General features: G+C 43.6%; 1 protein-coding gene across 1 annotated transcript in view; it reads left to right on the forward strand.

Annotated features, from left to right (window-relative positions):
• Positions 1-364: 364 nt before the first annotated feature.
• Positions 365-24,080, forward strand: part of lrriq1 (leucine-rich repeats and IQ motif containing 1) — a gene marked incomplete at both ends in the record, with an annotated part of 56,863 nt that continues 33,147 nt past the window's right edge. Inside the window, 15 exons of the mRNA XM_084168573.1 lie at positions 365-493; positions 680-782; positions 940-1,052; positions 1,147-1,255; positions 1,407-1,615; positions 1,697-1,774; positions 1,923-2,942; positions 3,474-3,626; positions 12,529-12,679; positions 13,597-13,790; positions 15,233-15,360; positions 16,698-16,771; positions 17,413-17,506; positions 21,306-21,494; positions 23,145-23,660. Coding sequence (XP_084024699.1) covers positions 365-493; positions 680-782; positions 940-1,052; positions 1,147-1,255; positions 1,407-1,615; positions 1,697-1,774; positions 1,923-2,942; positions 3,474-3,626; positions 12,529-12,679; positions 13,597-13,790; positions 15,233-15,360; positions 16,698-16,771; positions 17,413-17,506; positions 21,306-21,494; positions 23,145-23,660 — 3,260 coding nt within the window. The remainder of the gene's footprint in view (positions 494-679; positions 783-939; positions 1,053-1,146; positions 1,256-1,406; positions 1,616-1,696; positions 1,775-1,922; positions 2,943-3,473; positions 3,627-12,528; positions 12,680-13,596; positions 13,791-15,232; positions 15,361-16,697; positions 16,772-17,412; positions 17,507-21,305; positions 21,495-23,144; positions 23,661-24,080) is intronic.

The raw sequence follows: 24,080 nt of genomic DNA on the forward strand, positions 1-24,080 counted from the left end.
CAAAGACACTGGTAACTAAAGTTTCCCATTTTTATCTGTAAATTAAATGTAGAGAAATGGTATGTTGTCAAATGGCAAGGCAACACCCTGCAGGGTTACGTTTGTTCTGAGTGGTGTTCCGTAGTGTTCTCCTCGGTTTCCATAGCGACCACAGTTCCATTAAGACACGGATCGAATGATTTGACGTTCCCGCTTAGAAAACCGGTTAGCAAAGTGTTGAAAACACAAACAGACACAGGTAAATTACCTCTTACTTAAAACAGCAACATTTCCTGAGAAGAAAATGTAAAAAGTGGAATGTTGTCTTGGTTATATCTATTTTCCGTGTTTTCGTGCAGTGTTTGTTTCATGACGCTGCTAGACCATGGATGTCAGTCAAGAAGACCTGAGCAAACTGAGCATAATCAACTCCTCTGATGAGATTGAATTAGATCATTCTTATCAGGAAGACTTTTACTCATCTGCTGATGAAGATGATGTTGATGAAGATGATGTGAGTTGATTTATTATTAGCCAACTGAAAGTGAGAGTTTGTGTATTTAGAAGTGTGTAGGCCAAATAATCTCCATAATCTAACGTTAGCCTACTGTTTGCACAATGTTTTTATACTTCTTGCCAATGAATGTCTACTGGTTGCAAATGCATGCAAACCTAAAGTTGCACCTTTCAATACCCCCAGGCTTCAGAAAAAATCCCAGAATCAATGCTCAAATATTTTGAAGCCTCCAAGAACAGAGCAAATCAGTTTGAAAAGCTCATCCTTGAGGATGTTCAAGATGATGGTAGGAACGAGGACCTCTGGATAATGCATAGGCTACAGACAGAAATATAGAAAATGCATGGATCATTTATTCATCAGTCAGGCTAGCTGCTGGCTACATGATGCCATACTATTGTTGTGTATGTGACTCAATGTCTTTGTACATTGTCTGTTTTCAGATTCCGGAGCAGCTGAGGTGTATTCCGTCATTTCAAGTCGTTCTGAAGACCTTTTAATGGAACTGGCCTCTGACTTAGGCCTACACGAGGACCCAGTGACGTTAAAAGAACGAGTGAGTGTAGTTTAATAAAGGCTTGTGTGCACTAAAGTCCTAGTGTTATGTAATTTGTGCTGGGACGTAGACTAAATATGTTTGATTGATTTAGGTCATGTCCGAGATGGAGGATGAGGAGTTGAACACTATCCCCAACGAGGCCTGTCCTCACACTGTATCTGACGGTGACATTACAGACAGCGTGCCACACAACAGTGAGGGTATGTGTAGAGACTTCTGTGTGCGTGTGTGATACATATGCCCACTAGATGTCACCCTTGCCTCATTGAGTCCAGCCCTATAAAGAAAATAAAAAAGGTGATATTCTTCAAACTAATGGAGCTGTGACTTGTGTCTTTCTCTTTGACACAGATGATATTGAATGTGATGCATATTTGTGGTCTGAAAAGCAACTCAGTCTGGAACTGAAAACGTTGGAGCGTAAGTTGAAAGAGGAGGATGAGAGGATAATTGTGGAGCGAAAGAAGGAGCAGAATGAGAAGAGAGAAAAGGAGGAGTGGAGGAAACACCGACAGAGAGACTTCGAGGAGGAGCTGAGGCGAATAGAAGAGGGCAATGTGGTGAGATAGTTCACATCATCCCTTTCTTCCATTTCCCGTTTCTATGTTTATCAGTAACTAAGACTGACTGTCTGTCTGTAGCATCAGCCTACAGGCATGGAGGAGATGAGAGAAAGAGAGGCAGAAGAGAAGCTTCAACAAGAGTTGCTCAAACAGCAGGTGGGCCAGATTCAATAAAACATGTTTTGTTGATGTGCAACCACTGAAACACTGGCTATGGAGAGGGCTAGGTCAGAAGTGTTTTCAGAAGGGGCTCATCTTTTTCTTTTGGTTTAACTTCTCCCCTCCATTCTCCCACACTAACCAGGAGCTGATCAGCAGCCTCCAGAGACAGATAGAGGAGGAGAGGAGGGCCTTTGAGAAGGCGCAGGAGGAGGAGAGGAGGAAGACCCACCAGTCTCGATGCAGGGCGGCCATCACTATCCAGGCTGCCATCAGAGGCGTTCTGGCACGCCGGTGGACCAGGGCTGAGCTCCACCGCAGAAGAGAGGAACAAAGGAGGTGTGAGGAGGAGAGGAGGAGGAGGAGGAAGGAGAGGGAGGAAAGGTGGAGGAGGGAACAGGAGGAGCAGCGGCTGAAGCAGGAGAAGGAAAAAAGGAGGAGAGAGTTGGAGGAGGAGGAGCTGAAGAGGAGGAGGTTAGAGTATGAGAGAGCCAAAGAAGAGGAGCGAGTCCGTATAGAGAGAGAGAGACAGGAGGAGGAGGAGAGGAGAAAAGGGGAGGAGAAGAGAAAGATGCACGAAGAAGAGAAGAGAAAGAAGCATGAAGAAGAGGAGAAGATAAAGAAAGAAGAGGAGAAGAGAAGGAAGGAGGAGCGGAGAAAGCATGAGGAGCAGATTAGGGAGGAGAGAGACAAGCAAGAAGGGAAGAAGGAGAGGAGAAAAAGACAGGAGGATGAGGAGAATGAAAGGAAAAGGAAGGAGGAGGAAGAGATTAGGATTGAATCAGACGAGAGGAAACCAAAGAGCCTGCAAAAGCTGGAGACAGGAATAGTGAAGGAGGAAAAAGCCAGAGAGGAGAAATCAGCCACCACTGAATGTTCCCCAACTGCCAGCTCTTCCCCCATTGACCCCAGTGCCTCAGCCCCTGAGTCTGCCTTTGAGCTGATGAGTGTATCTCTACCAGAGCAGACAGAGCAGAGGAGACTGGCCTGGATGAGGGACTGCACTTCCTGGTCCAAACTCTCTCTGCAGAACAAGAGGAAGCAGCAGCAGGGGGTCAGGACCCAGGGGAGGAGGGGGGCGAGGAGGGCTGCTGAGGGGAGCGGTTTACCCCCCCTCTGCCCAGACACACTCCTTCAGTCTGGGGCCTGGAACTCTCTTCAGGAGGTAACCTGCATGATACGATCTACAATGTGAAACTCTTTATTTCAGGGGTTGGTAACAGGCCCGTGAGTGTTTTTTTGATTTTTTGTTGAAGTTTGGGATCAAAAAAGACCATAAAATCACCTAGAATTAAGCAAAAAATGTGTTTAGGTTAGGAAATCTGTTCCCAAGTATTCCCAGGAATAAAAAAATAGACGTGATCATGTCTTAATGTAATCAAGGTCTGAATTTATTTGAATCTAGTTGCTTACCCCTGCTTTATTTCATAAAGGTTCTTCCCGGAAAAAAAAGTGATGTTTTAGGTGCGCTTGATTTAGCTTGGAGTTGTCACCTTTTTTTTTACCCTTACATTGTACAAGGAAAACTGAAAGTATTATACTGGATTACAAGTAGGATATTTGAAAGTATTGGACCTAGATGTATTTGACCCATGTCTGCAAAACAGTCAATCAGACACATACAAATAACCAACAAACCAACCATAACAAAACCAAAAGCAAAGCTTCACTGACTGGGCTCTACCTTCCAATGCAGGTGACCACAGTTGTTCTGGAGGATATCCCTGGCTGCAGCCTCACTACGTTGTCCCAATGCCCCAGACTGCAGACCCTCACCATGAGACGCTGTGGCCTTACATCCCTGGAGGGCCTCAGTAAATGCACAGAGCTCCGCTACATCGATGTACAGGTAAATACACCACCATTTACATGCGGGATAAGCTGTACAGATGAAAATTGGCTATCTAGCTAAATCTGGTGCAATGGCATGTTGTACATGGTCCCTGACAAATGAACAAATAGTACCATGGTAATGACACTGAAAGCCAGAAATTGTTTACACTGATACATTACTATATAGTACAACCATACACTGCATACTTGTGGGTATATATATATATATATATATATATATATATATATATATATATATATATATATATATATACACACACACACACAGTGGGGAGAACAAGTATTTGATACACTGCCGATTTTGCAGGTTTTCCTACTTACAAAGCATGTAGAGGTCTGTAATTTTTATCATAGGTATACTTCAACTGTGAGAGACGGAATCTAAAACAAAAATCCAGAAAATCACATTGTATGATTTTTAAGTAATTCATTTGCATTTTATTGCATGACATAAGTATTTGATCACCTACCAACCAGTAAGAATTCCGGCTCTCACAGACCTGATAGTTTTTCTTTAAGAAGCACTCCTGTTCTCCACTCATTACCTGTATTAACTGCACCTGTTTGAACTCGTTACCTGTATAAAAGACACCTGTCCACACACTCAATCAAACAGACTCCAACCTCTCCACAATGGCCAAGACCAGAGAGCTGTGTAAGGACATCAGGGATAAAATTGTAGACCAGCACAAGGCTGGGATGGGCTACAGGACAATAGGCAAGCAGCTTGGTGAGAAGGCAACAACTGTTGGCGCAATTATTAGAAAATGGAAGAAGTTCAAGATGACGGTCAATCACCCTCGGTCAGGGGCTCTATGCAAGATCTCACCTCGTGGGGCATCAATGATCATGAGGAAGGTGAGGGATCAGCCCAGAACTACACGGCAGGACCTGGTCAATGACCTGAAGAGAGCTGGGACCACAGTCTCAAAGAAAACCATTAGTAACACACTACGCCGTCATGGATTAAAATGCTGCAGCGCACGCAAGGTCCCGCTGCTCAAGCCAGCGCATGTCCAGGCCCGTCTGAAGTTTGCCAATGACCATCTGGATGATCCAGAGGAGGAATGGGAGAAGGTAATGTGGTCTGATGAGACAAAAATAGAGCTTTTTGGTCTAAACTCCACTCGCCGTGTTTGGAGGAAGAAGAAGGATGAGTACAACCCCAAGAACACCATCCCAACCGTGAAGCATGGAGGTGGAAACATCATTCTTTGGGGATGCTTTTCTGCAAAGGGGACAGGACGACTGCACCGTATTGAGGGGAGGATGGATGGGGCCATGTATCGCGAGATCTTGGCCAACAACCTCCTTCCCTCAGTAAGAGCATTGAAGATGGGTCGTGGCTGGGTCTTCCAGCATGACAATGACCCGAAACACACAGCCAGGGCAACTAAGGAGTGGCTCTGTAAGAAGCATCTCAAGGTCCTGGAGTGGCCTAGCCAGTCTCCAGACCTGAACCCAATAGAACATCTTTGGAGGGAGCTGAAAGTCCGTATTGCCCAGCGACAGCCCCGAAACGTGAAGGATCTGGAGAAGGTCTGTATGGAGGAGTGGGCCAAAATCCATGCTACAGTGTGTGCAAACCTGGTCAAGACCTACAGGAAACGTATGATCTCTGTAATTGCAAACAAAGATTTCTGTACCAAATATTAAGTTCTGCTTTTCTGATGTATCAAATACTTATGTCATGCAATAAAATGCAAATTAATTACTTAAAAATCATACAATGTGATTTTCTGGATTTTTGTTTTAGATTCCGTCTCTCACAGTTGAAGTATACCTATGATAAAAATTACAGACCTCTACATGCTTTGTAAGTAGGAAAACCTGCAAAATCGGCAGTGTATCAAATACTTGTTCTACCCACTGTATATACAGTTGAAGTTGGAAGTTTACATACACTTAGGTTGGAGTCATTAAAACTCGTTTTTCAACCACTCCACAAATTTCTTTTTAACAAACTAGAGTTTTGGCAAGTTGGTTAGGACATCTACTTTGTGCATGACACAAGTAATTTTTCCAACAATTGTTTACAGACAGATTATTTCACTTATAGTTTACTGTATCACATTTCCAGTGGGTCAAAAGTTTACATACACTAAGTTGACTGTGCCTTTAAACAACTTTTAATTCAAGAAAATTATGTCATTGCTTTAGAAGCTTCTGATAGGCTAATTTATATCATTTGAGTCAATTGGAGGTGTACCTGTGGATGTATTTCAAGGCTACCTTCAAACTCAGTGCCTCTTTGATTGACATCTCTTTGCGTGACATCAGGACAGCAGAGTCACTCACCACCTTCCGGAGACACTTGAAACCCCACCTCTTTAAGGAATACCTGGGATAGGATAAAGCAGGGTTCTTCAATTCCGGTCCTGCAGGGCCGAAACACTTCTGTTTTTTATTTCTACCTGGTAGTTCATTGCACTCACCTGAAGTTTGGGATCAAAAAATACCATAAAATCACCTAGAATTAGCCCCTGATTAGAAGGAGAGGATGAAAAACAGAGGTGTTTCGGCCCTCCAGGACCGGAATTGAAGAACCCTGGGATAAAGTAATCCTTCTAGCCCCCCTTACCCCACCCCCCCCAAAAAAAATATATATATATATATATATATATATTGTAAAGTGGTTGTCCCACTGGCTATCATAAGGTGAATGCACCAATTTGTAAGTCGCTCTGGATAAGAGCGTCTGCTAAATGACGAAAATGTAAATGCAATGGAAAATCAAAAGAAATCAGCCAAGACCTCAGAAAAGATTTTGTAGACCTCCACAATTCTGGTTCATCCTTGGGAGCAATTTCCAAATGCCTGAAGGTACCACGTTCATCTGTACAAACAATAGTACGCAAGTATAAACACCATGGGACCACGCAGCCGTCATACTGCTCAGGAAGGAGACGCGTTCTGTCTCCTAGAGATTAACATACTTTGGTGCGAAAAGTGCAAATCAATCCCAGAACAACAGCAAAGGACCTTGTGAAGATGCTGGAGGAAACGGGTATAAAAATATCTATATCCACAGTAAAACGAGTCCTATATCGACATAACCTGAAAGGGGGCCCAGCGAGGAAGAAGCCACTGCTCCAAAACCGCCATAAAAAAGCCAGACTACGGTTTGCAACTGCACATGGGGACAAAGATCATACTTTTTGGAGAAATGTCCTTTGGTCTGATGAAACAAAAATAGAACTGTTTGGCCATAATGACCATCGTTATGTTTGGATGAAAAAGGGGGTGGCTTGCAAGCCGAAGAACACCATCCCAACCGTGAAGCACGGGGTGGCAGCATCATGCCGTGGGGGTGCTTTGCTGCAGGAGGGACTGGTGCACTTCACAAAATAGTTGGCATCATGAGGAAGGAAAATTATGTGGACATATTGAAGGAACATCTCAAGACATCAGTCAGGAAGTTAAAGCTTGGTCGCAAATGGGTCTTCCAAATGGACAATGACCCCAAGCATACTTCCAAAGTTGTGGCAAAATGGCTTAAGGACAACAAAGTCAAGGTATTGGAATGGCCATCACAAAGCCCTGACCTCAATCCTATAGAAAATGTGTGGGCAGAACTGAAAAAGCGTGTGCGAGCAAGGAGGCCTACAAACCTGACTCAGTTACACCAGCTCTGTCAGGAGGAATGGGCCAAAATTCACCCAATTTATTGTGGGAAGCTTGTGGAAGACTACCCGAAACAACATTTGACACAAGTTAAACAATTTAAAGGCAATGCTACCAAATACTAATTGAGTGTATGTCAACTTCTGACCCACTGGGAATGTGATGAAATAAATTAAAGCTGAAATAAATCATTCTCTCTACTATTATTCTGACATTTCACATTGTTAAAATAATAAAGTGGTGATCCTAACTGACCTAAGGCAGGGAATATTTACTAGGATTAAATGTCAGGAATTGTGAAAAACTGAGTTTAAATGTATTTGGCTAAGGTGTATGTAAACTTCCGACTTCAATACAGTGAGGGAATTAAGTATTTGATCCCCTGCTGATTTTGTATGTTTGCCCACTGACAAAGACATGATCAGTCTATAATTTTAATGGTAGGTTTATTTGAACAGTGAGAGACAGAATAACAACAAAAACATCCAGAAAAACGCATGTCAAAAAATGTTATAAATTAAATTAGCATTTTAATGAGGGAAATAAGTATTTGACCCCTCTGCAAAACATGATTTAGTACTTGGTGGCAAAACCCTTGTTGGCAATCACAGAGGTCAGACTTTCTTGTAGTTGGCCACCAGGTTTACACACATCTCAGGAGGGATTTTGTCCCACTCCTCTTTGCAGATCTTCTCCAAGTCATTAAGGTTTCGAGGCTGACGTTTGGCAACTCGAACTTTCAGCTCCCTCCACAGATTTTCTATGGGATTAAGGTCTGGAGACTGGCTAGGCCACTCCAGGACCTTAATGTGCTTCTTCTTGAGTCACTCCTTTGTTGCCTTGGCCGTGTGTTTTGGGTCATTGTCATGCTGGAATACCCATCCACGACCCATTTTCAATGCCCTGGCTGAGGGAAGGAGGTTCTCACCCAAGATTTGACGGTACATGGCCCCGTCCATTGTCCCTTTGATGCGGTGAAGTTGTCCTGTCCCGTTAGCAGAAAAACACCCCCAAAGCATAATGTTTCCACCTCCATGTTTGACAGTGGGGATGGTGTTCTTGGGGTCATAGGCAGCATTCCTCCTCCTCCAAACACGGCGAGTTGAGTTGATGCCAAAGAGCTCAATTTTGGTCTCATCTGACCACAACACTTTCACCCAGTTCTCCTCTGAATCATTCAGATGTTCATTGGCAAACTTCAGACGGGCATGTATATGTGCTTTCTTGAGCAGGGGGACCTTGCGGGCGTTGCAGGATTTCAGTCCTTCACGGCGTAGTGTGTTACCAATTGTTTTCTTGGTGACAATGGTCCCAGCTGCCTTGAGATCATTGACAAGATCCTCCCGTGTAGTTCTGGGCTTATTCCTCACCGTTCTCATGATCATTGCAACTCCACGAGGTGAGATATTGCATGGAGCCCCAGGCCAAGGGAGATTGACAGTTCCTTTGTTTCTTCCATTTGCGAATAATCGCACCAACTGTTGTCACCTTCTCACCAAGCTGCTTGGCGATGGTCTTGTAGCCCATTCCAGCCTTGTGTAGGTCTACAATCTTGTCCCTGACATCCTTGGAGAGCTATTTGGTTTTGGCCATGGTGGAGAGTTTGGAATCTGATTGATTGATTGCTTCTGTGGACAGGTGTCTTTTATACAGGTAACAAGCTGAGATTAGGAGCACTCCCTTTAAGAGTGTGCTCATAATCTCAGCTCGTTACCTGTATAAAAGACACCTGGGAGCCAGAACTCTTTCTGATTGAGAGGGGGTCAAATACTTATTTCCCTCATTAAAATGCAAATCAATTTATAACATTTTTGACATGCGTTTTTCATGGATTTTTTTGTTGTTATTCTGTCTCTCACTGTTCAAATAAACCTACCATTAAAATTATAGACTGATCATTTCTTTGTCAGTGAGCAAACGTACAAAATCAGCAGGGGATCAAATACTTTTTTCCCTCACTGTATATATATATATATACACACTACCATTCAAAAGTTTGTGGTCACTTAGAAATGTCCTTGTTTTCAAAAGAAAAGCAATTTTTTGGTCCATTAAAATAACATCAAATTGATCAGAAATACCGTGTAGACATTGTTAATGTTGTAAATGGCTATTGTAGCTGGAAACGGCTGATTTTTAATGGGAATATCTACATAGGCGTACAGAGGCCCATTATCAGCAACCATCAGTCCTGTGTTCCAATGGCACGTTGTGTTTGCTAATCCAAGTTTATCATTTTAAAAGGCTAATTGATCATTAGAAAACCCTTTTGCAATTATGTTAGCACAGCTGAAAACTGTTGTGCTGATTAAAGAAGCAATAAAACTGGTCTTCTTGAGAGTAGTTGAGTATCTGGAGCATCAGCAATTGTGGGTTCGATTACAGGCTCAAAATGGCCAGAAACAAAGAACCTTCTTCTGAAACTCGTCAGTCTAATCTTGTTCTGAGAAATTAAGGCCATTCTATGCGAGAAATTGCCAAGAAACTGAAGATCTCGTACAATGCTGTGTACTACCCCCTTCACAGAACAGCGCAAACTGGCTCTAACCAGAATAGAAAGAGGAGTGGGAGGCCCCAGTGCACAACTGAGCAAGAGGACAAATACATTAGTGTCTAGTTTGAGAAACAGGCGCCTCACAGGTCCTCAACTGGCAGCTTCATTAAATAGTACCCGCAAAAACAACAGTCTCAACGTCAACAGTGAAGAGGCTACTCCAGGATGCTGACCTTCTAGGCAGAGTTGCAAAGAAAAAGCCATATCTCAGACTGCCCATCTTAATCTTTTCTTTATATTGGCCAGTCTGAGATATGGCTTTTTCTTTATTATTATTTATTTTAGACAGGTCTAAAGAAACATGATATGAAGAAAATTTAGTTTATTTCAGAAGAACAGAATAGCATACTCTAAGTTGTCCTTGTGTTAGGTCCTGATCTGGCTATGCCATATGGCTGTGGACTACACTAGTTCCTTTAGCAGACAAGATTTGGTTAGAATTCCGTGGCATTATTTTATAGTATGAAGAATACAATTGAACAAAGCTGAATAAATAGAAAGGATATTTTCTCCGAACGATTTGAGGGAGTGCGCACATGCAGCTATTCTGTGTGGAGCAGTTAACAAATAAATAGTTACTCCTATATGCTTAATTTAGAGTTATTTATGTAACTTTAGTTGTTCTACAAACATTGGGCTATATGTTTCGATTTTTAATACGTTGTAAGGCTGCATGATGCGTCTCTAATGATGATTTGAAAAAAAGTTGATTGAAAGGCATGAGCTCTGCTTAGTTTTTTTGCACATGCTGTACACACTTCATCAGTCTCTCATTCAGACAAGCACTTGATAATGCCTCAAATTTCCCGGCGGAGTCCCGTTTGTGGCCGTAATGCACCTTAAAGAAATCCATGCCTTTTGCGGCCAGTGACCATTGTTCCCTTCTCTCTGAGTGTTGCGTTGTGCCCTTCTCCCTGAGTGCTGGGCTCCGAAGCACCTCTCACTCACATGGCTCTCCATCACGTGATCAGGTCTTTCTCACAGGCTACAAGTGAAGACAGACACTTCGGGGACGCAACTGCGCACGTCCTTATCCAATTCCGAGGTGCATATTGAAGATATTGGAAGAACTGTCCATATTTACTTTTCATCAGCCAACAAGATGAGTAAGCCAAACAAACAGCAAAAGCACTAGCCTATGTCAGTCTACTATCCCCCATAGTACAAAAGTTGACCTATTCTGTCTGGGACAGTTGTGGGATGCGATAGATCCCAAATTAACACAACCACTAGCATTAAAAAAATATGTTTACGCAATGTGGCTGACGCAACAGATCAGAACGTTTAGCTTTTTAGGCTATTTCTTCACATTATAAGCGCAGCAATGCGCACACGGCAGTAGGCTATAAGCGTGAATGTTCCATTAGTGGGTAAACACCATTATCAAAAGTGACCGCAAATGGGATTATGCATGTAATGCTTTTATTATAAAGGTGCATTTTATGTTGAAAATGATCTTCCCCAAACTTGAAACTCACACGCTGCTTATGTATGCCAGTTAGGCTCTACACCCCTTGTAAAGCGGATTAATATGCTTATTAATGTGCTGTTATTTGGCCACTTTAGTTGTAATACAAACCTTATTAAAACATATATGCCTATGGGCTAGGCTACATGAGGTGTGTGACTATGATTCGAAAAAGTCACAAAAAAAGGCTTTGTTTCTTGCCTTACGCTGGGCATTATTCACAAGTGATAATATATCACTCACAAGTGCTAGGCTAATATTGTCACCCATCAGACTATTCTTGATTTAATCTTGTCTTTACATATACTAAATAATATATGTGTGAAATTTGTTTTGATTTAGAATGGACCATTATCATGCACCTGTCTCGAAACAGGGGCAGGGGGAAAATACATGTCATCTATGCACTTACATAGCGAATGGAGGACGCTTTTCCAGTGGTTCATTTTCATGCCAGCTAGGTAGGCTATACTCCTGTTGTAAAGAGAAGCAATGTGCTTAATATTAGGACAGTTGAGAAATAAATATAATAGGCCTAGCCTATAGAAAGCTGATGGGATCCTCCTCTTTTTAGAGGCCATCACTCTGTTTTCTCATGCAATTGCATAGCCTATAGAAATGTTGCGCAACATGAGCTCATGGACTCTTACGAAGTGTTTGATTAGATTTTCGATTACATTTGCATTGATGTCAGATTGATTAGAGGGACAATAGAGTGCGGGGTACCAGGCAGTTAGAAAGTTTGGTAGGCTACTAATGACCATCAGCAGCATCAGAGCTTGGAAAAGCCTAATTACGTGACCAAATGGGCACGTGGAATTTGACTGCCTTCATGACTCGTGACCGCCGGTGTGGCACCGACTACCATACCCCGTTCAAAGTCACTTAAATATTTTGTCTTGCCCATTCACCCTCTGAATGGCACACATACACAATCCATGTCTCAGTTGTCTCAAGGCTTAAAACTCAGTCTTTAACCTGTCTCCTCCCCTTCATCTAAACTGAAGTGGATTTAACAAGTGACATTAATAAGGAATCATAGCTTTCACCTGCATTCACCTGGTCAGTATGTCATGGAAAGAGCAGGTGTTCCTAATGTTTTGTACACTCAGAGTATGTGTTATATGGTATATTTTATTGTATACTACTGTTATATTAGCTACATACAACACTGCGTACTGTCCCTCACAGTGATCAAATCAGCATGGTATTAGAAAACTCAGACATGCTTTGATTGTCATGTCTGTACAGGACAACTCAATCACGTTTGTGGACTGTGAGAATCTGGCTAACCTCAGAGTTCTTCGACTGGGCCGGAACCGTCTGACATCCATCCATGGTCTGGCTGGTGCTGTGGATCTGGACGTTCTGGAGCTCTCGCACAACTCCATCACCCGCATGGGTAAGCTGAGCTCAGGTCCCCATCGAATCGGTAAGCTGAGCTCAGTTCCCCACCGCATCGGTAAGCTGAGCTCAGTTCCCCACCGCATCGGTAAGCTGAGCTCAGGTCCCCATCGCATCGGTAAGCTGAGCTCAGGTCCCCACTGCATCGGTAAGCTGAGTTCAGGTCCCCTCGCATCGGTAAGCTGAGCTCAGGTCCCCATCGCATCGGTAAGCTGAGTTCAGGTCCCCTCGCATCGGTAAGCTGAGCTCAGGTCCCCATTGCATCGGTAAGCTTAGTTCAGGTCCCCACCGCATCGGTAAGCTGAGCTCAGGTCCCCATCACATCGGTAAACTGAGCTCATTGATGGCCTATACAGAGTGTGGAAAACTCTGTTTGAATTTAGAATTTTATTCAGCACCACATACATGGTTTTCCAGGTCTAAATTAGACAATGATTCAAAGGCAAGGATGGAAATCTGTGGACTGTGCAGCCTTCCAGATGACTCACACCCCTGTCTGCTATACAGTTACAGTAACTTCATGGCTAGTTGGAACCACTGCCATCCACTAGGGAGCAGTGTACCTCTTCTTTTGAGCTCCTGCTCGGTATACATTGAAATGTGACTTAGTTACTGTGAATAACAGACCAGGAGCCAGGCCTCAAGTCATGAATAGATATTAGCTGCCTGAGAAAACCGTGAATGCTTTTTTTATTGGCAGTTTAGCCTTGAACGTTACTAAAACGGTAACCTTGGCCACACACTGAAATTAGATCTTCTTTGGTTCATATGAATCCTACTTCAGCTCCTCACAGTTCCACAATCTGGTTTTGTCCTCCTAATGACTATTTTGGTATGCAAATGAGGCATGACATTATCTACTACTTTACATACTGAAAGTACTACTGTAAGGAAAATTCTTCTTCTTCTTCAAAGGTGGTCTGGAGCCATTGAAGAGGTTGCAGAAGTTATTGTTGGACCACAACCAGCTGATCAGTACTAGAGGACTGAGAGAGGTGTACACGCTGCTACAGCTGGACTTGTCTCACAACCATCTGTCCAGTGTAGAGGGTCTGGACAACTGTGCTCTGCTCAACACACTGGACCTGACGGGAAACAATCTCACTGAGGTAAAATACATAGTTGGTATATCAATGATAGTTTAGACCATGTAGGCCTAAATACCAGGTAAGTACTAGATTAAACTACTGCCATTACTCCTGCATTTTAAAAATTGTATTATTTATTTATTTATTTAACCTTTATTTAACCAGGTAAGCCAGTTGAGAACAAGTTCTCATTTACAACTGCGACCTGACCAAGATAAAGCAAAGCAGTGTGATAAAAACATGATGGATTATATGGGAAAATTGAAAATGGCCTCGTTGGATAGTTTGACACCCAGCAGCAGTTCGTCCTCCCTAACCCACTCACACTCACAGCCTCACACTCACAGCAGCTATCTGTTGATGGCTGGCATCAATGAGTTGAAACGCACAGCAGGACTAAAACAGTTGACACTGACCAATTGGAGCCACTTAAGTGGTAAAGCACCAGTAGTGCCTGTCAGCAGCACCAGTAGTGCCTGTCAGCAGCACCAGTAGTGCCTGTCAGCAGCACCGGTAGTGCCTGTCAGCAGCACCGGTAGTGCCTGTCAGCAGCACCGGTAGTGCCTGTCAGCAGCACCGGTAGTGCCTGTCAGCAGCACCGGTAGTGCCTGTCACCGGTAGTGCCTGTCAGCAGCACCGGTAGTACCTGTCAGCAGCACCAGTAGTGCCTGTCAGCAACACCAGTAGTACCTGTCAGCAGCACCAGTAGTACCTGTCAGCAGCACCAGTAGTGCCTGTCACCGGTAGTGCCTGTCAGCAGCACCGGTAGTGCCTGTCACCGGTAGTGCCTGTCAGCAGCACCAGTAGTGCCTGTCAGCAGCACCGGTAGTACCTGTCAGCAGCACCGGTAGTACCTGTCAGCAGCACCAGTAGTGCCTGTCAGCAGCACCAGTAGGACCTGTCAGCAGCACCAGTAGGACCTGTCAGCAGCACCAGTAGTACCTGTCAGCAGCACCGGTAGTACCTGTCAGCAGCACCGGTAGTACCTGTCAGCAGCACCGGTAGTGCCTGTCAGCAACACCAGTAGTACCTGTCAGCAGCACCAGTAGTACCTATCAGCAGCACCAGTAGTACCTATCAGCAGCACCAGTAGTACCTGTCAGCAGCACCGGTAGTACCTGTCAGCAGCACCAGTAGTGCCTGTCAGCAACACCAGTAGTACCTGTCAGCAGCACCGGTAGTACCTGTCAGCAGCACCGGTAGTACCTGTCAGCAGCACCGGTAGTGCCTGTCAGCAGCACCGGTAGTGCCTGTCAGCAGCACCGGTAGTGCCTGTCAGCAGCACCGGTAGCTAGGTTTAGGTAAACTCACTATCACTCTCTCTTTCTCCATCTGTCTTTTTCTGTCTCACTTTCTTTCCTTGTCTTTCTCTGTGTCTGTCTGTGTCTCTCTCCTTATCTCTCTCGCTGTCGCACTCTCTCTCTCTCTCTCTCTCTCTCTCCCTTCCTTTCTCTCTCCCCTAGCTACCCAGTCTGAGGAACCAGGTCCTCCTGGTGGAGCTCCGTCTGGAGGACAACAGCATCTCCTCACTGGAGGGCCTGACAGCCTGCTGGCTCCCCCTGATGCAGCTCCTCTCTGGGGCCCAAAACAGGTAACATCACATGGCATTCCGTCTGATGCCATTGTTATGTTTTATGTTGTGTTGTGTAACTACAGTATATGTATGCTGCTCTCTTGGCCTTTGGCACACTTTAAAAAATAGATGTCAATCTCAATGTGACTTCTCTGGTTAAATAAAGGATTTAAAAAATCCAATGAACTGGGGCGGCAGGTAGCTTAGTGATTAAGAGCGTTGTGCCAGTAACCGAAAGGTCGCTGGTTCTAATTCCCGAGCCGACTAGGTGAAAAATCTGTCGATGTGCCCTTGAGCAAGGCACTTAACCCTAATTGCTCCTGTAAGTCGCTCTGGATAAGAGCGTCTGCTAAATGACTAAAATGTAAAAATGTAACTAGGCCAGTTTGAATTGTACTAGCTACATGTAAGTAATTCAGTGTTTGTGTTTTTAAGAAAACCAATGTAATGTTGCTGAGTGATCGGTAAGTACAATGTAAAGGGGTTGCCATGAAATTAACAGTATCTTACAGGCAGCTCGTGGCAAGTAAAATTCTGTATTTCATATTACAGTACACCTACTGTAATATAAATACGGTATCAAAGCAAGTACTGTGTAATGTCACACAGTACAATACTGTAAAATTGACTGTATTATATTGTAAAAAAGTAAATGCAACCGTAATCGAAATGAATGAATGGATGAATGATTGAAATTCATTGAGGGGAGGGGTTTGTATTTTACAGTATTTCACTGTAATTGGGCTATGGATTGTGCTAGATAAAGTGTTTACACATTACAGCATATTAATGAATATTTTGTGTTTTATATCACTTGCACATCTAGAGGCCTTAACAAAGGCTTCCAAACTTGCAGCGACTACAGGGCAAAACAGACCAAAAGGACATGGCAAAATGCTCAACCATTTAAGTCTTGCGTTTAAGTCTTGCGTTTTAAGTCTTGCTGCCACTCCAATCTGTCCCCTATACATTTTAAATGTCATGGGGAACTATAACCACATAGGAGTTCAATTGGTACAGAATTCTCACTCACGGGTGCAACAAATATAACCTCTTACAAGGCACGCCTCAAAACATGTTAATGAGCCAGAAACAACAATACCATGCACTCACTAATGGTCAAAGGGTTTTTGGCGCTCCAAAGATACGGTTTGGTACTGTTTTCTGTGGGGTGGAATTACAGTACCATTCGAAATACAGCAATTTTCCCACAATGCACCAGAAGATACAGTATGCTGCAGTAACACATTTGAGTTTTTTTTTTTTTTACTGTTGATAATACCTAAAATTACTGTATAAATTACAGTTTTCCATTACAGTGTATTTCATGTATTTTCTTAATTTGTGTTTTACAGTATAACCCAACTGCCATCACTGTGTGATTTTGTGTCACTGGAGAAGCTGGATGTCAGACACAACTGCCTCTCAGGTAAGGGTTTATTATTTTAATTTGATTTAACTTTTGATGTCCAAAATATTTCAGTTGTCATCGCATTTACATACTGTAGTTATATGCTATTCCATTTATATTATTCTGCTATGTGCCTTTCTATGTGAGTGGATGGGAGCATTTTAAGTGTGAATCTATGGTAATACCTATGTCTACGTTATGAATAATGTCACACATCTGGGGAATGCGATGCGCCTCCATCCAGTAAATGTCAGGGGATCCAGCAGGAGATAAAGATACAGTCTCCATAACAAGATCAGATACCTGCGATAGTGATATATAAACAGGGAAAACCTGAAGCTCAGGCCTTTGCTGCTCTGCCTCTGTGTGATGTATTTGTATTTATTATGGAGCCCTGGCAGCAGCTACTCTTCTTGGGGTCAAGCAAAATTAAGGCAGTTATACATTTAAAAAAAACATTACAATACATTCATAATAGATTTCACAGCACACTAAGTGTGTGCCATCAGGCCCCTACTCCACTACCACATATCTACAACACAATATCCATGTGCACGTGTGTGTATAGAGCGTATGTTATCATGTGTGTGTGTATGTGTCTGTGCCTATGATGTAAAACTATAAGCTCAGGCCTCTGCTGCTCTGCCTGTCTGTTGTAGAGCTGCAGAACCTGTGTGAGAGTCTGCAGGGATGTCCACTCCTCCGAGAGGTCCATCTCACTGGGAATCCCCTTCAGCAAGAGACCAGCTGGAGGTAGCGCAAGCCCAATGACAAACACACAATATGTGAATATGTGAATATGTATGGGCGACAAGCCCTGGGCCCTGTGGTTGCATGCACCCGTGGTAGAGAGCAATGTTGTCATACACACATCACCTTATACGGTAACACTACTTGGACACTGCATCATAACAGGTACATACCAGTGGAGGCTGCTGAGGGGAGGACGGCTCATAATAATGGCCGGAACGGAGCAAATGGAATGGCATCAAACACCTGGAGACCAAGTGTTTGATGTATTTGATACCATTCCACTGATTCCGCTCCAATCATTACCACGAGCCACGAGCCCATTCTCCCCAATTAAGGTGCCACCAACCTCCTGTGGTACATACAGTAAATTCCCAGTCATCAACATTGCAAAGATTAGTTTAAAAATTGAATGAAAATTGTTTTAAAAATGGTAGCATAGAGAGACAGACAGACATAATTAACTTCTCTAGCTTTGTTCTGGAATATCACTGCTGGGGTGGATGTGAGAAGTTAGGTTACATACCAACGGGAATGCCAAGCCACTGCCATTTCATATCATCCCTCCTGTCGCAGAATGTGGGCCCAGTGCGGAGGAGGATGTTGGCTGTGGTGACTAAGGTAGAATAAACATTCCACCAGAGCTTCCTGGCCACATCCCGGGATTAGCCTAGTAATCTGGGAATGCTATTGGATTACCCAACGTGCCAGTGACATCCGCACCGCGCAGCCGCACAACTTCTGTAGCACTAAGGGGCAGTAGTTCCCAAAATATTTATTCAACTGAAAAATCTATTAAGTTTTCAATGTCAATTTGCTCTTTCACTTACAGCGCCAAAACATTTTCCTCATGTACATTTAAGTGGGTCCAAATGAGTTGATATGAAAAATGTGCGTTCGCTAGAGCGCTTAACTTCAAGTAGCGGTAGTCTAGCTAGATTTCAGCATTTCAGCATTACACGTTGTCATTAGTGGTCTTAACAGTTTATGACTGACAATCCATGTATAACTTTTATGAAGTGTGAAATTGCAAATAGTTTTAACATTTTAAGGTCCGTCTAGTCATAGCATTAGCCTAGATGATGCCTGGATCTCTCAAGAACTGTTACGACAGGATTTAATAATACCAGTAGCCTACTACCGTTTCCTCGCCCATGTCATGTAGGAAACGTGTCACTGAGCAAACACTTAGAAGAACCATGATTAACACACATATTTTTCACTGCCTTTACCTCTACTGTATATCTGAATCTTACTAGTGTTTTTCTTCTAATCAACCAGTAGTAGTACTGTACACCACATTATGCATTCTGTCTACATACATTTTTGCAGTCAGCACCCACCCAGACATATGGTTTTCTTTTACCTGGGGTGCCCCACTGTTAGCCTCAATGGAGAATAAATATTCCCAATAAACTTTACCTAACCTCCAATGCCAACAGTGGAATTAGCCCCCTGTATTTCCCCACTCTCCCCCTGGCCCTTTCATCCCAATCCAGCGATAACACCGGCTAAACTAAAGCACCAAATGGAGATTGCTAAGAAATACACTTCCAGCAGCCCTGAGCCAGGGGAAGAAGAAAGCACTCCGCCTGATTAATCAGATCTCTTTAAGAGCCTGTGTTTTCAAGGAAGTCTTCACTAAATGAAATATATGGAGCCAGGTTGGGTTAGGTTGGAACCGGAGAGAGAGAGAGAGAGAGATGGATGGGATGGAGGGACGGACGCAGCTGGAGAGCCTAGCTAGGGCCAGGAAGGAACACTGGACTGTCCCCTAGTTAGAGAGAGAAGGAGCTGCATGTCTACGGCTCTGGGCTCCGCTTAATAAATACATTTATTCAAATGAGCCAAGCAGGTCAAATTGCTCAGCATTCTTTGAAACTAATTTCCTGAGTTCTTTCATTTGAACCTTGTACATTTAACACAAATAACCAGTGGCATGTAATTACAAAGCATGTTTTTTCCCGCCCAAAAACATTATTTTTACATTTACATTTTAGTCATTTAGCAGACGCTCTTATCCAGAGCGACATACAGTTAGTGAGTGCATACATTTTCACATTTTGATATTATGTGTGCCCACCTCACGTCAATGAGCTCATGTGAGGATCAAGGCTTTATTATGGTTTATGCTTCGTTATAAGAGGGTCCGGTCGGCCAGACGACAAGCCTGTAGGGCTGGAAACTAATCCTTGTGTGTGTGTGTGTGTGTGTGTGTGAGAGAGCGAGAGAGATAGAGGGGTGAGGTGGGGCTCATCAAAACCCCATTACTCTGACAGTGTACTGCATAACCTGTGACCTAGAGTCATGTTTGTGGCACAGTACAGGGAGTTCAGCGGGTTCTTGCCCCACCATCATTATTTAGGATATTATAAGCCAGATGTTGATAATCTAAACTAAAGGCTCCCATCTTTTTGGCACATTTTTTATTGGATTTAGGCTCATATTGACAGCAACAGCACCTGTGGTAAAATGACCAGAAGCAAATGCTAACCAAACATTTATTGTGAACATAAATTGCTGTAGGTTAGTAGTAGTTATTTAAAGTTCTTTTTTTACATTTAAAATTTTTATGAAGACTAATAATTACAGATTAGTTACAGAGAAAGATTTGTCATGTCACAGCAAACAAATATATTCATACTGTATAAATGTACTCTATTTGTAAATTGTCACGGCTCTGTAATACTGTACGCGTTTCCTAATGCGTTTCTTTCTACATTTTCACATTGGCATCAATCGACCACATTTGGCCATGCAGTTTGCTTTGGAGACCATTTTCTCTGCTGGCAAATTTTTGGGATTCCTCAGCTTGCACATCCTTAGCCTCAGGCCGCTGTTACCTCTCTCTCCCATAGACACACAGCTCAGCAGCCATCCCCCTCACAGCACAGCCAGGCCACCATCAGCTGCTTCAGCTTAAGGCTTGCGTCCCAAATGGCACCCTATTCCTTATGTAGTGCACTACTTTTGACCAGTGCACTACGTAGGGAATAGGGTGCCATTTGGGATACAGCTTAACTCACTCTTTTAGTGGTTGAGAAAAAAGGAAAATGACAACAGAAACAAGGAGAGCCAGAGCCTGAAGCCCAGTCTTTAGACTCACAGTCTTTCATCTGCAGCTCAACATGTCATCACATTCTTCCGCTTTGAGAAAATCAAGACTCTAACCAAACTTCTTGTTTCGCATGGAGGAAAATGGTTTTGATTCTGCTGTGCCTGAAACGTCAAACTCGTTTTAGGATTTTATCCCTGTTCGCTCGCTCAAGGAGGTGCATCTACTCTGCCTAAGGACTCCTTTGCCAAGCTATTGCATACAACAAGCTTCCACTGGCACATCATAGTACACTTTAGACATCCGAGTTGGGGTCAATTCAATTTGAACTTTTTCAGTTCAGAAAATGGGTTGACCCTTTAAATGTTTTATAATCTGTTTGAATTAAAATCAAATCCAGGATAATTCACAATTCCTATTTGAACAATGTTGAATATGTAATTGTGTTATGTGATCATGTATCATTTAGGGTTTTAGAATATGGAGAGCACTTTACATGACGGGCCTCAAATGTATGTATTTATTACATGGTAGTTACATACAGTTACTGTGTCGAGATTTTAAAATAAATGTTCTTTCATTTACTGAATGCAATTGTTACCTTGAAAAGTTGTAGACTTTTCTGAGTATAGGACATTACTTTTTGAAATGCTACCAAGTAGCATAAACCCTAGTAGGGTATGTATGGTATTCTATAGCATCCAACCATGATCTTTATTGATTAACCCACCATGTTATCTTCCACAGGTCCAGTCTGCAGAGGGCTGTGCCGGGCCTACAGGCCATAGACGGGCAGCCTGTCGGCTCCTCTCCAGCGCTGCCTCCTGGTCCTGGTCTAGTCAGGGCCCTGCTGCCTCAGGACAGCTTTCTAGCCTTCTGTCAGGCACAGCTACAGCAGTTCCACACACTGCAGCACAGCTACACCGCAGAACTCAGGTTACTACAGACACTCGTCAGCTTTTCTGCTGGACACCTCAGCTTACACATAATGCTGTAGGATAGCAACATCATACAGACAAACTCAAACCTGCATATTAGTATTATTAGCATATCTGATACACAGTGTGCCCAAAGCTGAAAGGCAACGTTTAGCTGTTTTTGTAAGTAGTGTGAGGACACTAGTCTTTACGGACGAACACCCCTAGACAGACCAGACCACCAACATATAGACCAGTGGTCAACCCTCAGCTTATCTTCCTGACTTCACCATAATTATGTTTCACAAAAGATGAAACGCAGTGGTGTCTAGTGGTATGGGTCAGACCAAGGAGTCCCATGGCTCGGGGGGGGACCACAGTCCTCTCCTCTCCACCCCTGTCCGTGCTCCATGCACCCCCTCTGGGCGGTGGACAATGGGCCTTTCTGGGGGCAGGGCAGGGACCACCGCAGCCAGTTAACCCCTGGCTCAAGTCTCGACCCAGGGCCAGACAAGGTCTAGAGAGGTGAAGAGTCTGACTGTGGCTCGGGCCTGTCTAGTAAAGCTGGTAAAATGATGTAGACATCCTGGGGTTTACCCTGCTGTGTAAAGTTTTACAACACTGTTGAGAGAAATTAAAGTCCTTACTTTCTCTATAAGTTTCTATGTGTATTGACAGATTTGACTAAACACAAAAATAGGCCTATCTCTGCAATGTTACGTTGCCGCCCTCATTTCACATAGTGTAAATGGGGTCGAAGTACCTTTCTGAATGAATCCCAGTTAGTTTTTCCAGTAAAATGTTCCATTCCAGTTCCATCATGTGCTTGAACTGCTGTAGCTAGTAGCCCCAGGGCAGCAGGTATTTGCCTTGGCACACTGTTCCTCTCATGTAACTGCCCTCCACAGGTCCTATTTCAGTCTGCCAAGACAATATGACCTTAATTGTTTAATAACATAAATTATTATTTTACTTTAAGATACAAAATGGAGTATATTTTCTCCCTTGCTGACTACGCACTGCTTTCCTTTACTGATATACACCTTCCCCTCAACCCTGTGGTGGGATGGCAGGTACAAGGAGGAGAAATCGAGGTCACTGTCTATATGGTCCCCCTCTTTACCCGTCTTCTAGTTGAATAGCAGGGGCATTGTGAAGGCAAGGCTTGTTCCCAGCCCAGCCCTGTGCTACCTAGGCTTTAGGGCTAGTGGGCAGACCGTGTAGGGTGGTGCACTATGTAACCAGTAGCTCTGAGTAGCCCTCAGGGTCATAGATACATAGGGGGAGGCGGATCCAAGCGTTGCTAATAGACTCATTAAGTTTCCATTGAGGTGGCTTTGTACCAACTTAATCCCCTCTATGAAAGAGACATTATATGGGATTACAGAACTGACCCCCACACACCCTCTGTGGAGGCAAGCCTGTTGCAGCCCAAAAGTAAGCAATTTCTTCCATGCAGATACTAGGTGATCAAATATAAAAAAGGTGTTGTTGTTCTTGTAGGTATTCATCAGACGTATGTATCTATGTTATCCATTGCTTATCTAGTAGGCCTCATATATGAGAGAGGACGGAATGTATGTTACACAACCAAGAACGACATACAAAACAACAAAATCTACTGAAGTGATCTTCATTTGAACGTGTGTATGTGTTTGTGTGTGCGCAGCGTAGCTCTACCTGCCCTGGATGCTCTGAGGCGCTCCCTCCAGCTCCATGATGAAGCTGTACAGCTGGCTGAGGAGCACAGATACGCTCACGAATATGGAGACACCAGCATCACCGACAAACAAGGTGACAGTCACAGGAGTGACACCGCCAGGGTTAGCAGGATCCCTGCCGAAAAGTCTGACGTAGAGGATATGGACAGACATGGTGGTGTCGCGAGTGTCACGATCGGGGAGCAACCTGAAAAGAAGTCCTGTGGAAACACAAACACCTGGCCACATGTGGTTCCTCTCATCAGCCCAGCCAATGACAACAGTGAGAAGCAGCCTCAGCTCCCAGCATACAGATCCAACAGCAGTCCAGGGACTGTTTCCACTAGGCCTGAGTTGAAGCCAGCAGCGCCAGCTAGCTACACCAGTTCCAGCTCTACCTTCTCTGAGGAAAAAATGACCCGTGCCACTGCCAAGCCCAGCAGTTCACCCATCCCCAAAGTTCACAACAAGCTGGACCTCAAAAAGTAGTGTTCCCTCACTCATTAATTCTTTCATAGTTTCTCAACTTTTATTAGTTTCTGCCAATGAGCATTTGTCCTCATTAGAGTCTCCTCCAGTTGAGTGATGTTGAACATCATATTCACTCTGTCACACAGTCATCATTAAGAGGGCTATCTCATCTCAGCTAGTAGAGTATGTATCTTTGATATAAGCTTGTTCTAGACAGGCTGGATTCCTCCTCTGGAGTCTCTGCAAGCCAGATGTTTGGACAGAAATAAATGTATGGGCTGCGTCCGAAATGGCACCCTATTCCCTATGTAGCGACCTTCTTTTGACCAGGGCCTCTGGTCAAAAGTAGTGTACCATATAGGGAATAGGGTGCCATTTGGGATGCAACCATGGTCGGAGAGATTGAGGGTATGACATCATATATATCTCTTTTT

Source organism: Coregonus lavaretus (assembly GCF_964263955.1).
Source record: "Coregonus lavaretus genome assembly, chromosome: 9".
Lineage (NCBI taxonomy): Eukaryota > Metazoa > Chordata > Actinopteri > Salmoniformes > Salmonidae > Coregonus > Coregonus lavaretus.